The sequence below is a fragment of the Sinocyclocheilus grahami genome, unplaced genomic scaffold, assembly GCF_001515645.1.
Source record: "Sinocyclocheilus grahami isolate Dianchi unplaced genomic scaffold, SAMN03320097.WGS_v1.1 scaffold891.1, whole genome shotgun sequence".
Lineage (NCBI taxonomy): Eukaryota > Metazoa > Chordata > Actinopteri > Cypriniformes > Cyprinidae > Sinocyclocheilus > Sinocyclocheilus grahami.
In genome coordinates, this window is record NW_015506070.1 from 50,946 (window position 1) to 69,450 (window position 18,505).

The following is an 18,505-nucleotide window of genomic DNA, read 5'->3' on the forward strand; positions in this document are numbered from 1 at the left end:
AATAATACAGTATATCATTTTCAATAACATTTGTTGGTTCTCCACTTTTTTGCATAAAAACTGTTAAATAGATGACATGTACGAGTTATTATATTATTATTTCATTTTTTTTTTTAAACGTATCTTTATCTCTGACTGTTGACCTCTTTCCCTCAACTTTACCTGCATCAAGACACTAGATCTTTGTGTATCGCATCTCTGTCACGACGTCTGCGGTGTCTTTTATCGGTGAAACAGCGTCTGCGTCGTGAGATACCATGAGACCAATTACACACACTTTATTGTGTGAAACACCATCAACTTAATGACACTAAACGTTACTGACCTACGCCTCTTGTATGTTTAGAGTATAATTATCTTTAATTGTTGCTGATGAATCATGTGAAACACAATCTGAACCTCTAAACATCAGTATTAGCAATATCTAAAACTTAAATAAAATTTTAAGAAAAATGGAGAAATACAAAAAAATTACTAAAACTTTAACTGAAATGAAAAAAAGAAGGTATAAAAATGCTAAATATTTATAAAAATTATAATAGATACTAAAATCGCTATCACACTAAAATCACACAGAATATTTCTGAAATTCTGGTGTATAATTATATAAAAATACTTCAGACATTTCTGGAGAACAGGAATGACCCTGTTTGTTTAATTAGTGTGTTAAAGTTGTATAAGTACTAGTTGTAGAGCAGTGACCTGCAGTGGTGCCAAAAACTGTCAAACAGACGGATACTCGATCTGCGTCTCTTCCATAATTTATTAGAGAAAGAAGCATCGTAGTGTCATTAGTGACTGGAAATGTTGTGAAACACAAATGTCATGATTTTAACACTATAAATAATTCATTTGTCAGGACCTCATTTGTAAATGAGCATTTAAATCAGAAAGGATCTGTCTGGATGCGTCATCGGTCTCTAGAACAGAGGTGTCAATTTCATGTATTAGATGATTTTACCATAGTATTACTGTTTAGTGCACTTTTAAAACTGACCTCATGTTTTCATATAATTAAACAAATTGCATTCTGCCTCACTGACTTCAATAAAACCCGAGTTAATTTAGATATTTGCACATGAAGTACATATTTAGGTGATTTGACAAAACATTTTTACAGTTCAAATATTTAATAACATTTAGCTTTTTTGGCAGTTTAAAAAGAGAAAAAAATGAGTTCTAAAAAATGAAAAATTAATTATAAATATTTAGATTTTTTTTTTATTATTTTACATTTTAATGCTTGTGTTAATTGCATATTAAAATAAAATAAATATGTCTTAAAATAACAATTTTAATAAGTATTTTGCAGATTAATATGGTGTTTATATATTTATTTATTTATTAATGCCAGCTCTAAACAGGGCTGCTAAAGCCTGCCGCTGCTAGTTATATTTAGTCAGACAGGCAGCATGCTGCTAATGAAAACTAGCGATGGTTTCCTCCAGACAGAGGAGCGAGAGACGCTTGAACATGTGTCTGAGAGCCTCAACAGACACTGCATTTGCATGTTACACAGTAAGTATCTCTTGATCCGTGTGCAAACGGCACGTCAGGTGTCCTCGCTGAAAAGGTTTGGTTGAGACGGATGTCTCTGTGAACACACTTTCTGCATGAGATCTTCATAAGAGCTCAGACGCTGAGGGGAAATCAGTGTGACGAATTACAGTCCTGGTAAAGAATGCAATCTGGCATATTTACAGAGGAAGTGAGTGTGCTGCGCAAAAAAAAAAAAAAAAAAAAAAAAAAAGACAAAGTCTTCATTTACATACTGAATGCAGTGCTATACCAGAGTAGATATTAAGGTTGTAATTTCACTCATGAAATCATAAAATATTTAAAAAATGTATTTAATAAAAATGCACTTTCAATTTACAATTAATACAAATGTTAAAATAAAAAATTATTTAAAAAGTATAATTTTTTATTTTTTATTTTCTATATTGCATTTTTTTATTTAAAGGGCCCATATTGTACACCTTTCTGGAGTTTTATTTGAGGTTTTGATGTCCTTAAGAATATATATTTGCGGAATAAGTACCAAAAACCATGTGAATATATTTTTACAGCTCCTTTCTCAGAAGCTCTGCTGAGAACAGGTCGATTTTGGTCTGTCTAATTAATATTCATGAGCCTCTTTTCTGATTGGCCTGTTGTTTTCTGAGTGACGCACGGCCAGGCCAACCACAGGCAACTAGGGTCAGCGACGTCACAGCGCTAGCTGGAGGCAGCAAAACAAAGGGGAAACTGGAGGCTGCCCATTCAAACCAGCACAGGTGCGGCTACATAAGGAGCTTAAAATATCATCTTGTTGTGATGTTGGGTGCCAGAATTGACGTAATACAGCCTCAAATTAGAAATTTGATCGCATATCTGCTGCCACTGCCAGACAAAAAAACGATGACAGCTGTGGTTAAACGCGATAAAATTAGCAGACTGGACAGAAACGATCATCAAAAATGCTCGCGTTTGCAGCGCACACTTCTTATCAGAAAAGATTCAATAAAGTATCTGGAAATGTTGCTGGAGACGGGCTTTTTAAAATGAACGCACCGTGTTATGATTTTGAAACGTGCAGTGCTCATGTCTATTCAACGAAGTCAAACGGCACAAATAAATCAATGTATGGGAAACACTGGTAATGTATATTGAAATATCGGAAATGTGTTTAAAAATCATATCACCGTTATTGAAAAAATTTATATCGCGATACATATTGATATTGAATTATTGTCCAGCCCTATATATAATCATTTGTAATTGTATATACTGTACATTGTTGTGATTGTGGCTGGAACAATAGTGTAGATGTAAAAATAGTTGCCTGCTGAAATTGAAATATATATACATCTTCATCATGAGTTTGTCTTTGCTACACACATTAGATGTGATCCACCTCATAGTAACAATCCTGTCAGATCGTCCATCCTTTGAGTGAGAGTGTAACGTTACAGGTCAGCCGATCTGGTTTCGTGGTTAAAGTTAACCTTTTCGACATGCTTCCGTGTTGTTGTTGTTGTTGCTCAGCAATGGCATGGACGCGATGTCGTCTGGGGGTTTGGCTAAAGGAGAGTGGGACGGTGGGCGGTGCTCGGGGTGGTGACTGAAGGCGATGACTGTGTAGTTCTGACATCAACTTTTTACGGAAGTCACAACGGTTCGTGAAAAATAGCTAGAACTTTAAGCAGGCTGTGTGAATTTGACTGTAGACTGACTGTTCTGAAACTTATATGGTAGTTAAATAGCCCTTAGACCTCAGTAATCGTGAAAAAAGCCAGGAAATTTCAGTTTTGACAATATGGGACCTTTAAAAGATAAAAGTGATAAAAAGTTTGTGCTGTAAAATGTTTTGTCAAATCAACTAAAATATGTATTTACTGTACTAACATCTTAATTATCTGGTTTTATTCAAGTTAATTATATTATTTTATATGACTTAATCAACCTGAAATCATTAAGGTACGCCAACAAACGTACAATTTGTGTTGTGTCACCAAATGAAATCACAAAGCATTTATTTAAAATTTCAATTGGATAAATATTAATTTTATTTTAATAACCTTACAGTTACTACAAAGATTACATTAACAAATAATTATTAAAATCTTGATTCATTTTTAATCTTCTAGATTTTTTATTTATTTTTACTTTTCATTATCTAGAAATCACTATGCGTGCGTACAATCTCTAAAAAAACTCTTAGTTATTCAGTTATCACAAATAAATGGAAAATGAAGGAAAAGGCATGGTTCATTTGGCTATCAAGTTTGTCCATCTGAGGTAGAATTTCCTGAAGATCACATAAACGGCCGTTTCCATTCAGTAAATCTGACTGAACTTGTGTGCAGTGTAACATAGGCCCAAAAGCTGCACATTTAATTTTACATTCAGGCTATTGTCAGTTTGACATATGTGACCCTGGACCACAAAACCAGTCGCTGGGGTATATTTGTAGCAATAGCCAAAAAAAACATTGTATGGGTCAAAATGATCGATTTTTCTTTTATGCCAAAAATCATTAGGATATTAAGTAAAGATCATGTTCCATGAAGATATTTTGTAAATTTCTTACTGTAAATATATCAAAACTTAATTTTTGATTAGTAATATGCATTGCTAAGGACTTCATTTGGCCAACTTTAAAAGGTGATTTTCTCAATATTTTGATTTTTTTTGCACCCTCAGATTCCAGATTTTCAAATAGTTGTATCTCAACCAAATATTGTCCTATCCTAACAAACCATACATCAATGGGAAGCGTATTTATTCAGCTTTCAGATGATGCATAAATCTCAATTTCAAAAATTTGACCCTTATGACTGGTTTTGTGGTCCAGGGTCACATATTTGCATTAGGACATCTTAGTAAATGGCTGAAATCATTTTGTGATCGCATCTTCTCATTGACAGGCCGTGATGTTCTTCGTGTTCAGAGGATTTCCGAGCACTTCTCCTCCGCACGCTCATTAGATTATACTGAACATGTAGATTAAATTACATTTGAGCAGAGTTGCAGCAGAATATTCCGCACCTCATTTAATCCATTTTTCTTGTCGGTGTTGTGTTAGAAGTATTAATGGTACTTGCTGGAGCTGGAGACATTGATGTACTGCTCAGGTCCAGCATGTTCAAGACGATCCCCTGCTTGTGTGCTATATGAGCTTCAGCGCTGATGTGTTTGAGTCCTGCTGGCTCTGACTGACAGAAAGATACAAAGAATACACTTTTGAGCTTGCTATTCATTAAAAGTCCTGAAACTAAATGCATCACCGTTTCCACAAACATATGAATCAGCACAACTCTTTTCAACACTGATAATCAGAAATGTTTGTTTAGCAGCAAATCAGCATATTAGAATGATTTCTGAAGGATCATGTGACACTGAAGACTGAAGTGAAAATTCAGCTTTAAACAGTAGTTTATATGCAGATGATAAAATTATTTTATCTTGAACTTTGGTTCAAATCTATCTTTCAAAGGCATTTGTTGTCAAGGTTCCCATGAAAATCATGAAAATGTCAGGGAATTTTACAATGAATACAATAAAATGAATCCAATTGTATCAAGCTTAATATAAATAATTCAAAATGAACAAATATTGTACAAAATAACATTCTTAAAAGTAAATATTAACATAAAATGTAAATACTTACAGTCAGTTTTTTCTACTTATGCACAGTTTAAAATTGTAATTGTTTATCGCAATTTGTAAGTACAATGTCAAAAATACCTTTTAATAATCCTCATCAAGTAATCACAAATAAATGGGAAAAAATAAGGCATGGAAATCCATTGGTCCGTTTTGTAATTGAGTTTAGTCAAATTAGGGGCCGTTCACAACTGTATTATTTTAGTATCATTCATATATTATATTAGTTTTTGTCATTATTTTGAATTTTATTTTATTTTTATAATTTCTGCTTTCATTTTAATTTGATAGTTTTAGTAATTTTGTTTTCTGATTTTTTTTTTAATGTCTGTGTAGTTTTCTAAGATTTAGTTTTTAGAGACATCATGTCAAGTTCAACCATTCAGCGTCTCCATCAGCATCCAGGACCGATACTATCTGTATATTATGTCAGTCACAATCTTTCATACAAACACCCAAACATTTTAATAATCCTTCAGTGCAGCAGATATGAGGAGCCTGAGCATTTTTGTATCCTTTCATCACTAAAGGGGCTTTGGGAGTGAGCAGGAGATAAGGATGGATTGGACTAAAAAAAGAGAAAAGATAAGAGGAGAACATTGGCGTCCATGTGGACAGATTCATTGTGCCGCAGTGCCTGTCACAGGCTGCTAAGTCCCGCCGCTGCAGAATAAGGGCAGCTGAACAGGGCTAAGCCTGCAGAGAGAAGCACAGGCTGTGACCTCTGACCTCTGACCTCTGGGTCTGATTCAGCGCATTTATCTATGATCACACCCTCCAGCTCAGGACAGGGGCTCTCTTTTCACGTTGTTTGTCTCTTGGAGGTTGTTGGAGCTGGAGAGGGTTTTTCGATAATGCAGTGTCTGTATCAGACAGCAGATGAAAGCTGCCATCACTTCTTCAATCTCACCTTCTCCTGCTGCAGAGTGCAAATTAGTTTGTTATGGTTCAGTCCGTCTGCTTTGAACAAGGAGTTCACAAAAAGTGTATTTGGAGGGGTCTAATTATATTGTTGGGTTTTACATAGAAACATTTATATGCAATCAAAAATACACAAATTATTGAAATATATCGTTTTTTTATATTAATATTTTTTTACTTCCAGAACCCAATTGTTGTGATCGTTAGAGAAAAGATGTGTTCATGCAATTAAGCTTTAACGTTAGTTCTGGCAGGTCACGTGAGTCAAGCTTGCATCAGCTGATTCTCAGCTGATCACATCTACCTATAGGAATACGACACCTATCACGGCATTCCTATATAAGCTGTATTCAGTATTATTCAGCAGCTTTTCAGCTTGCTTCGGAGCAAATTACCCTCCTCCATCCCCAGCTCCACCTTTTGCCACAGTCAGGACTTAGCTTTCTGATATTCCTTGCTAATCAGACTCCTTTACCTTGAATAAAGAGTTACACTTAAATATCATTGAGTACCTTAATGATATCTGCCTTGTTCTGTTCTGTTAACCCTGGGGGGGTTATTATTGCTGCTCTCGCTGCTCATTCATGACAGGCTGCATGGATGGGCAGGGAGGTTTCTTGCCCAGAACAGAACCATACCGCCAAACCAAACTTTATGCTAAGTATCTATCATTTTGACGATAGTGGTCCTGACAGAACTGACAACAAAACAATTGTTATTTTTATTTAATTTTTTTTATTTTAACATAGGATTCAGTTTGTTAACATTAGTCAATGTTAATTTAACAATAAGCATTGAGAACATTTTTTAGAGCATTAATATGATTTTGTTGTTCATTGTTAATTTATATTCATGCATCAAATTTAAAATGTTAAAAATGCATTAGTAATGTATATGTAGAAATGAATGAACCAGGATTAATAAATGTTGTAAATTTATTGCACATATTTATAGTTATTGCATGAACTATTGAAAAAATTAACACTCACAGAACCATTATACAATAACCAGTGTGATTTTAGTACCATTGAAATACTATTATACATTTTGTTTATATTTTAATTTGATTTGATTTTTTTTTTTTCGTTTTATTAATTTTGTTGTGTTTATTTTTCATTTTCATTAAAAAAAGTAAACTAATAAATAGGGAAGAGTTTAGTATATGAATAAAAGCTTAAATCTGGCTATCATATGACTTCAGAAAACATATATAATCTCAAAATTTATACATTCCGTCTTGCACAGAGGACAAAAAATAGAGCATGTGGATTTGGAAAAACATGAGTGAATAAATAATAACAGAATTATCCCTTCTTGGGCAAACCATTTCATGAAAAGTACCTTTATCCTCTTGATTTGTTTCAAATCTCCAGCCCTCTTGTATTTCCTTCACAACTCTCAGTATGGCCATCTCTTCATTATCAAGCTAGACGTGGACCGTGGTCCAGACAGCAGACAAGCGATGGAAACTCAACCAAAATAACAAGATGAAACAGAGTTAGTTTCTAGAAATCTAAACATGCCTTCATGTTTTTCCTGTAGGCTCAGACTTCCAGTGCAACACTCACATCATCCCAGTGAAGAACGAGGAAGGAGTTGTGATGATGTTCATCTTGAACTTCGATTATGTTCTAGACGAGGAGAGCAGTGACTCTGTGGAGAGACTCAACCTCACGCCGCCTGCCAAATCTGAAATCAGTGAGTGCAAACTGGATTCATTATTATTATTTTTATATATGTACTGTATAAATGTATTGATTGATTGCAATGTCAAATTGGTTTCTTACACAGATTTTCCCCCACTATCTGCTCTTTCTGCAAATATTTATGCCATCTGTTTCCTCAGTAGGCATGTTTCAAAATTCTTCAATCAAGAGTTTTAAACCATGATCCAAACCAACCAGCCCTGAAACTTTGATTTGAAGAGGGGGAAAAAGTATTAAAAAAAGATTAAAGTAAAAAAGAAAAAAGATGCAAAACCGAGTATAACATCTATTTTGAGTGAATGAACTACTGATCCCATAATGCGTTGTGGATGTTACAATAATAAAAAAAGGTACTTTTCATGTCAAATAAACTTTTTATGTAATCTGTTTAACTGGTTTTTATGCAAAAAAATATTTACAACATGTAATATAGAAAAAGATTTTATATATATATATATATATATATATATATATATATATATATAGAGTGTCACAGCAAAGGGTCTGAATACTTAGGACCATGTGATATTTCAGTTTTTCTTTTTTAATAAATCTGCAAAAATGTCAACAATTCTGTGTTTTTCCTTCAATATGGGGTTATGTGTGTACATTAATGAGGAAAAAAAATTAACTTAAATGATTTTAGCAAATGGCTGCAATATAACAAATAGTGAAAAATGTAAGGGGGTCTGAATACTTTCCGTACCCACTGTATATTATATACTGTTTATTAAATAATATAATAAATTATAGCTGATTATAAAAAAACTACACTATTTTGTCTAAATACATTTTAAAAACTAATGTCATGTAAGCTGCTTTAATTTGCTACAAATGAATTTAAGCATCACAAATTATATATATATATATATAACACATATATATATTTATTTTAATGCAATATTACGGAGCCCCGCATATGGCATGCAGGAAAAAAATAGTAGGCTAAATTTTGTGCACGATTTACTATTTCGTTCCCTCGATTTATAAATTAAGAGAATGAATTAGTAAATTGTGCGCACGATTTAGTAAATCGAGGGAATGAATTAGCAAATCGAGGGAACGAAATAGTAATTGTGCGCACAATTTATAAATCGAGGGAAAGAATTAGTAAATCGTGCGCACAATTTATAAATCGAGGGAACGAAATAGTAAATCATGCGCACAATTTATAAATCGAGGGAACGAAATAGTAAATCGTGCGCACAATTTATAAATCGAGGGAACGAAATAGTAAATCATGCGCACAATTTATAAATCGAGGGAACGAAATAGTAAATCGTGCGCACAATTTATAAATCGAGGGAACGAAATAGTAAATCGTGCGCACAATTTATAAATCGAGGGAACGAAATAGTAAATCGTGCGCACGATTTATTTATTTTTTCTTGCATGTCATGTGTGGGGCTCCGTACAATATAAATTTTTTTTTTCAATATTATTACTCAATGAAAAACTTTTTTTTTCCAATTCTGATTTTAGCTTCCAGAACCCAAATGTTGTGATCTAGAGTATAAAGGTCGTGTTACTGTAGTTAATGCATAATCAAAACTGAAGCTTTTAACAACCACTGTTATATTATGTGTGTAAATAATCTGCAGTCATTTCTCTGACAATCTCTGATTGACTAAACTGAAGTCAGGCAGGAATCACTTTGTAACTCACAGCAGTGCTGCTTCCTGGTGACTCCTTCACAACCCCACCTCTGCTGTGCTAAACCAGCCATTCTAATCAGTCGTGTTCAACAGGAAGTGCTTTAACTGGCCAGCGCAGCGAGGCGTTCCTCAGCAGAGCGTGCTAATTAGACAGGAGCTTCTCACTGAGACTGCTCAGATTCAGGTGGGACGCTGGCATCTTCTGCTCTCGCCTCACATGAGGGACGCTTTCAGAACTGGCTTCATATCAAGGCTTGAACACACTCAGCAGCAGGTGCAGATTGTGCTTTAGTCAATTACATTCAAGTTTATTTGTATAGCGCTGTTCACTATACTAATCGTCGCAAGTCATTGTGTTTTACTGGCCTACACAACAATCAGGTATGGTTTCCTTTTTGTCATCACTTCTTTTTTGGCACCTTCTGTGACCTGATTGACACATACAGGGACCAATCACAGTTAGTTGTGGAGCTGTTTAGGAGCTGGTCATCTGAAACATACACAAAAAATATAGCACATCAGAATTTCTTCACAAACAGAAGAAATGAGTGTTTAGCAAACTGTCTAATCACAATTACTGTCCAGAACATTTCACAAACAGAAAAAAGCAGACTGCATTATGTTCACGGATATCTAGTTTGATGTAAATTAAGAGCCTCAAATGAAATGTGATGCCAATAACACTATTTTGTTCACTATAGACTAATACAACAGAGCATTGAATTAAAATGAGAATAAATTATAGCTGTCTGATTATAAAGCACTACACTAATTTTTTTCCTAAACAAATAAGAAATATTAAACACTAAAATAGATTTTTTTTAAATGATAGAGATGAATTTAGGCATAACTTCATCTTAATGTGCAACGTGAAAAATGTATATTCAGTTTGCTAAATATTACATATAACAGTGTTATTCATATATTATTTTTGCATTTTTTATAATAAAAAATATTGTGTTTTTAGGGTGGTTGACACTAAAATAAAAATTAATTTTAGGTGATTATAAAATACAACACTATTTTGTCTAAATAAATCAGTAAAAACTAAAGCCAGTTGTTTTAAATGCTACAAATAAATTTAGGCATCACATTATAAAGTGCAGCATATATATATATATATATATATATATATATATACACACATTTCAGTGTTCCTTTAATAACCAGTTAGCAATAAACAATAATGAAACACATTTTACATCTAATCGTACAAAAAAATGGGAAATAAGCATGCACAATTAAAGATCGATCAATAAAACCTCTAATATTGGCCAATAACTTAAACTTTGTGGTAACAAACTTTGCGTTTTTGTGTGTAACATTCATCAGACGAAAAGTGAACTGTGGCTGATATTAACCGGATCACAAAGAGAAAGAGCCTCCGTGAGGATGAGAACGGAACGGATGATATTAATGCATTTATCATCTCCATTGTCTCCATAACGTCCTGTATCTGCGGGCCGGTTTGCTCTGACAGGGCAGCGGTGACGTGTCTGTGAGTGTCCGTGAGGCTCGTGTGCTCGTTTACAGCTCTGCAGCTGCTCGGGCCTCAGCATCTCAGCATCCTCACTTAGCAAACGCGCCCGCCGCTCTAGGTGAAGGTTATTTATAGTGGAGAATGTTGCCAAGTGTTTGGAGAGAGTGTGGGTGTGTGTGTGTGTGTTTTGCTGCCTCTGGGTGTCATGGAGAGTCTGTGTTAACAAGGACTCACCGCTGAACCCCAACTGTAGGTGTTACAATGAGACCCAAACCTAGTGAAGCACCACAAACCCAACTGCACTGGAAAGTGTGCATGTGAGTGAGTCAGGACTTAAATACACATACACATATAGAACGTTTACTACACTATTTTCTCTAAATCAATAAAAAAATAATTTGAAGAGTTGCTAAATATTACAGTGCTACACAATATACACAATATAACAGTGATATATTTTTTTAATTTCTAGAATTAAAAAAATATAGTTTTTAACTCGGGATTGGCATTGAAATAAAAATAAATATTGATGGTGTTATTAAATTTGTAAATTTTTATAATAAAAAAACATTTTTTGCAACAAAGGTGTGGCATTGAAATGAAAATAAATTTTAGCTGATTATAAAATACTACACTATTTTGCCTAATAAATAAAAAATAAAACTACATTTTAAATGTTACAAATTGTAACATTTTAAATGCTACAAATACATTTAGGCATCACAACAGCATAATGTGCATCATGAAAAATTTATATTCATATTTGAAATTTGCTAAATATTACTTATAACGGTGTTATTAAATTTTTACATTTTTCATAATTTAAAAAATACATTGTTTTTAACAGGTGGTTGGCACTGAAAGTAAAATAAATTACAGGTGATTATAAAATACTATACTAAATAAAATTAAAAATTAAAAAAATGTAAACGCTCAATCCAGGCATCACAGCATCATATGTAGCATTAAAAAAAGATAAAAGATATATATATATATATTAATTTTGAGATGTGCTAAATATTACATTTAACAGTGTTATTAAAGTTGTTCCATTTCTTTTTCTTTTTTTTTATTGTTTTTATTGAAAGGAAAAATGATAGCTGATAAAATACTACACTATTTTTAATAAACAGATTAAAAGTATATTACAAATGAATTAAGGCATCACAACATGGATATTACAAAAACAACAAGGATATAAAAACTGGCAATTCATTTTGAGGACTTACACACAAACACACACATACATATATACAGGTGCATACAATAAATTAGAATGTCGTGGAAAAGTTCATTTATTTCAATAATTCAACTCAAATTGTGAAACTTGTGTATTAAATAAATTCAATGCACACAGACTGAAGTAGAGTATTAGGAGAATTTGTTGTTCAAAATAGATACTGTGGTCATTTACTTCTATGGTGAGTTGCCTGCATTGATCTTTGAATCTGTTTGCACTAAGTATATGCATCTTGAGTAATCAAACTGGTATCCACATAGCAAATGCAACCAAGAGGCATTGCAAATCAGCGCAAACCACTCAAAGTGGCATATCAAGACACATTACAGTACGTGCATTGAAACCTGAGTGCAGTAAAAGGCTTGAATGATTGGAGGGAAGATGATTCCTCCATTGCATCGTGTAAAGTGGCTGACAAAATTACTGTAAAGGAACTGTTCACTTACAAATGACCATTTTCATGTCATCATTTACTCACCCTCATGCGGTTCTGACCCTCTGTCATCTTCCTCCTGTAAAATGCAAAATGAGATGTTCGACAGAATGATTGAGCTGCTCAGTGCTCAGACAATGAAAGTGGAGGATTTCATACAAAAAAAAGGCATTAAAAAAATCATGACAGTGCACTATATTCCAAGTGATATGTAATAGCTTTGTATAAAGAACAGACACAAATTTTAAGTCCCCATGAAATCAAAATTAATGTTTTTTGGGTGTTAGTATCAATGTTATCTATAAGGCAGTGTGCTCCAAAACAGTGACAAAATTTACATTTAGAAGATATAAGCATTCAAAGCTTGCAGTTTGTCACTTCCGCCAAAATGGCTCAATGATTTTTTTGACGGCACATTGTACTTCATCTTCTCATCAAATCTTCTGACCAATCAAATGCTCTCTAGAATCCGAAGTGCCCGCCACCTACACTATAAAATAGACGCTGAAGCTGTGGCTAAATTTCGGTCGCTTGTTCACAGTGTAGTATTTCCTGTACAGTGAATGGCTCGAAGTGCACAATGTAGATGATAGGGAACGATTCAGACAGTGTAATGTGTAATATGTAGCATATGTAGTGTAATATGCTTTCGACTGGTGCAAATGAGGTCTGGTTTCACGTTGTGTCATGCAAACCACGGCAGAGCGCACAGTCTGATCTGGACTTTGGCTCCGGTTCAGAGACGCGATCGCACGGAGCGGATCATATGCGCGAGTCGGCATATATTAAACACTAAAACTACACAGCCTCAGCATGATTATGACCACTATTTTCTTTTACTAAGAGTTTCATATTGAATCTATGGGGTAATCTATTAGACTGTGGCTGTCAAATACGGCTTTACCGAGCTCAGTGGCTCTGGCCCAAACAGATATAAACTAAACGCTATTGGCTATTTTTAAAAGGGGGCGGGGCTGCTCGATATGCCCCGCCTTCTCTTCCTGTTTCAGTTGAAATTACATCACCACATAGAATAATGCTGCGTGTTTTAAGTCACTTCAGCGGACCTTTAAGTCAAGTCTGATGCAAATTTTTAGTTTTAGTATAGTTTTAATCATGTGCTGTAGAACTTTGATTCTATGAATTATTAAAAATGATTAAAAGCACTTAAAAAAGCATCAATAGGACAGCACTAACATTAAAGGAATAGTTCACCCAAAAATTAAAATTTTCTGAATATTTACTCACCCTCAGGCCATCCAAGATGTAGATGAGTTTGTTTCTTCATCAGAACAGATTTGGAGAAATGTAGCATTGCATCACTTGCTCAGCAATGGATCGTCTGCAGTGAATGGGTGCCGTCAGAATGAGAGTCCAAACAGCTGATAAAAACATCACAATAATCCGCACAACTCCAGTCCAACAATGAATGTCTTCTGAAGTGAAAAGCTGCGTGTTTGTAAGAAACAAATTTATCATTAAGGCATTTTGACTGTAAACTGTTACTTTCAGCTAAAATATGAGTCCATAATCCATAATAACGCTTCCTCCAATGAAAACATCTATCCACTGTTGTCCTCTCACATCAAAATTCACCCACATATTTGTTTAGAGCTGTTTTGGACTGTTTTTATTGTAAACGGCCCTTGATGTGTGCAGATTTCTCTCCTGATTCAGACGAGATTACATTTTTCCTGGAGAAAGCAATATTATGAATAGCAGACATTAGATATTGTACATTAGCAACGATTTGAAGTTAAACAGCGTGATGTTAACTAATGGACTGGAGTGGTGTAGATTACTTGTGGATTATTGTGATGTTTTTCATCTGTTTGGACTCTCATTCTGACGGCACCCATTCACTGCAGAGGATCCATTGCTGAGCAAGTGATGCAATGCTACATTTCTCCAAATCTGATGAAGAAACAAACTCATCTAGATCTTGGATGGCCTGAGGGTGAGTAAACATTTGAAAAAATATTCCTTTTTTGGTTGAACTATTCTTTTAATGGTAGATTTTAACATGCAAAACAATATACCATCAGATCATATATGCAAGCAAATATTTAAAATTCTTTACCACAAGTAATTAGTATGTGCAGAATCCCTTTGACACATTCAAATTTAGAATGAAGTGACTTATGGGGCAAACAAGAACCTAATTATGCATAAACTTGCCAGTATCATAGCAACAAATGGAAGTGCTGGAATCATGGGATGGAATCCCCAGGTTCTAGTGCATTCTGAAATAGAAGCTCTGTCAGTCTGAATATGAATGTCACATGCTTAGACTGCAGAGCTCTATCATTCCTCTGCTATGATTAGAAAATAGCAAACGCAATGTAATTTACATGCTAATGTACATTAGAATCATGCTAACCAAAGAGCACATGACCTGCACACACACACACACACACACACTTGCTGTCATGAATAATTTGTTATGATAGAGCCTTTTGTAATGTTCTATATATCTGCACTATAATGGAATCAACGGCCAGTGTTAAAATTAAAATTAAAACTACAATAGCAGATAAATAATACTAAAACAACACTGATCTAGTTCTACATGTCATCTGAAGCAATAAACAACTCATATCTCCTTGTTATCCATGTTGATGAGAGTGGAGTCTTATTTAATGACACAAATGCATTCTGTAATGATAAGCATATCTCTTGATTTTGCAGTAAATATGATAAGTAGAAGTAATAGCAATATTTTCATTAAGAACTACCAGTATTAAGCATCCAGATAATAATGTCAGATACAGTTAATATAATTCAAGAGAATATTATATTATGTCCCGATATATTATACCACACTAGATTCTGTTTCTTCTTCTATTTGAACCTAAAAACAGATAAAGGCATAAAAAATAATACAATATACACATTTTTCAATGTTGATATTGTTAACTATTAAAATCAGAAATAAAATGCGATATAAATTGCTAAATGAAAAGAAGTTGAAATGAGAACTAACTGAAATACAACAAATAAAAATGAATTAAAGCTATATAGAAATATTACAAAACAATAATAAAATGTGACCCTGGAGCACAAAACCAATCATAAGGGTCAATTTTTTTAAAATTGAGATGTATGCATCATATGAAAGCTGAATGAATAAGATTTCCATTGATGTATGGTTTGTTAGGATAGAACAATATTTGACTGAGATACAACTATTTGAAAATATGGAATATGAGGGTGCAAAAAAATCTAAATACTGAGAAAATCGCCTTTAAAGTTGTCCAAATGAAGTTCTTAGCAATGCATATTACTAATAAAAAATTAAGTTTTGATATATTTACGGTAAGAAATGTACAAAATATCTTCATGGAACATGATCTTTACTTAATATCCTAATGATTTTTGGCATAAAAGAAAAATCGATAATTTTGACCCATACATTGTATTTTTGGCTATTGCTACAAATATACCCAGCGACTTAACACTGCTTTTGTGCTCCAGGGTCACATATGACCAAAAATAAACAATGTTTAGTAAGCACAATCAATAATTAGCATCCAGATAATAATCAAAGATACAATAAATGTAATTCAGGAGGATGTTATATTGCATTAACCTCTAAACAGATAATGTGCATAAAAAAATTTAAAATAATAATAATTATTATTATTACTATTATTACTATTATTATTATAATTATAATTATTATTACTATAGGTTACAGTGTTACTGAATTGTATTGTAATCAGTAACTGAAATAAAGCTAAAATAAAATAGATGAAAAAAAAATTTGCATTGGTAACTAACTGAAACAAATTGAAGTACTAAAATGATTAAAAACCAAGAAAAAAAGGTGTGAAATATCAGTGTTTGCCTTCGCAAGCACTAACAATAATAGCATAATTCAGATCATAATGACAGATACAGTAAATATAATTAAAGATTATATTCTGTTACTTCTTCCATTGTAACTGTGAAACACACACACACACACACCCGATGTTTGTGTCGCTGACTGATGCGAGAGTGCTGTAGGGGGCATCGTGTGTGTTTGGGGCAGCAGTGACAGGACCTGAAGAGCCGCTGAGTGAGGAATCCTCATATTCCCAAACACTGACTCACTTACAACCCTCCGTTGTGATTGAGCATCCAAAGCAGCCCTCCTGAGGAGTGTTTACAGTCCTGCACACAACACTGAGACCAGCGGGTTAAACACCTGCTTCTCTTTAAACACGCTATAATTCAGGTCATTCTGCTGCTCTTCTCTGCACACCTGTGTACTGTAATGTCTCAATAATCAGCTGTTAAAGGTCTTCAAATAATTAGCTGCAGGTGTTTGAGCACCGGTTTTGTCAATTGTTCGAAAAGTAAAATGTGAGAGAAAAACAAAAGGTGCAGTGATAATAGACTTTAAGCATGTAGATATACTAGATATAAACTGATATTTTAACCCATATTCACACAAATGAATGTGCTATTTTAATTCTGCATCTGCCATTGAATAACACTTGTAGCTTAGAAATAAATATAAAAATAAACATAAAATACATTTGTGATCATTTAGATAGCTAAAACACTTTGCATAGATAAATATATAATGGCATAAACACTAATAATGTGTTACAGTGCTGTTGTTGTAAAGGAAAATAAAACTATTAAAGGAGACATATTATGCCCCTTTTTACAATAAGTAATATAAGTCTCTGGTGTCCCGAGAATGTGTCTGTGAAGCAGAAACACGCTGTTTTTCGTGCTTTTCTCTTTAAATGCAAATGAGCTGCTGCTCCCCGCCTCCTTTTCCAGAATAGAGCTGCGCCATTACAGCTCATACCTGCTAAAAAACATCTGTTTTGGTTCTGATTATCATGTTTATCGCGCTGAAATCATGCATTTTAAACCATATGAGTTTAAACTTCTGATATACGGTTTTCTGAGTGCACAAATCCGAAGCACACGGACAGAAAGCGGCTGTCACAGCATGTGAGTACTAAACTAAGTTCTCATTCACACAAGTTTACGTTAAAAACACACATGAGTTACAAAAAACAGTTGGTTATGTCTGTGAAGGTAAACAGCTGGGAAATAAATCGCTTGTTTATTTTAGATCTGTGTGGCAGCAGCTATATACAGTAAATGAATCAATAAATCCACTGCTGTCTTGTCTCCTCTGAGGCTGGGACTCTAAATAGTGTTCTGTGCTCGTCTGTGCAGCCAAACACAGAACATTAGCATTAGAACTGGACTGGTACACCATTGTCGCTTGCAAAATCAAAATGACGGCGCCGTGGGTGGAAATTTACAGATTAAGGGGCGGTAATATTATAATGAGATCCTTTGCCACGTCACCAAGGGAGCGAAATCAGACGCTCTGGTTTTCTCAGACGCTTGCAGAAAAAGGCTTCCCAAAACAAAGTTACTGGGTTAATCTTTTTCACGTTTCCTTGGTTGGTAGATGCACCGGAGACCTGATTATAGCACTTAAAACCTGGAAAAGTCAGATTTTCATGAAATGTCATCTTTAAAATATTTTTGGTAATTTAAATAAAACCTGTAAATTACAATATGCATATTAGATGTAAAACTTAAAAATGTTGCTTTGGCAACTAACTGAAATAAATGTAAAATTTAAACTAATTGAAATAAATGTAACCCGAAGTACTAAAACTAATAAAAATGAGAACTGACATAGAAAAATAAAATAAAATGACTAAAACAAAGTGCAGTGAAAATGAAATGAAAACATAAATTATACAAATTAAAGCTAATTTAAAATAGTAATAAACATTCACTGTCAAGTGAGATGTAGCATTTGTAGCTTTAAAATATAATAAAATACATTTGTGATCATTTAGACACCTAAACAACTTTGATCAATAGATGAGATTATCAACTTTGATTTGATAGATAGACAGACAGACAGACAGACAGACAGACAGACAGACAGACAGA

General features: G+C 33.8%; 1 protein-coding gene across 1 annotated transcript in view; it reads left to right on the forward strand.

Annotated features, from left to right (window-relative positions):
- The window catches only part of LOC107563831 (potassium voltage-gated channel subfamily H member 7-like), a 125,868-nt gene that overhangs the window by 43,413 nt on the left and 63,950 nt on the right, over positions 1–18,505 (forward strand). The window contains exon 3 of the mRNA XM_016248796.1: positions 7,612–7,767. Coding sequence (XP_016104282.1) covers positions 7,612–7,767 — 156 coding nt within the window. The remainder of the gene's footprint in view (positions 1–7,611; positions 7,768–18,505) is intronic.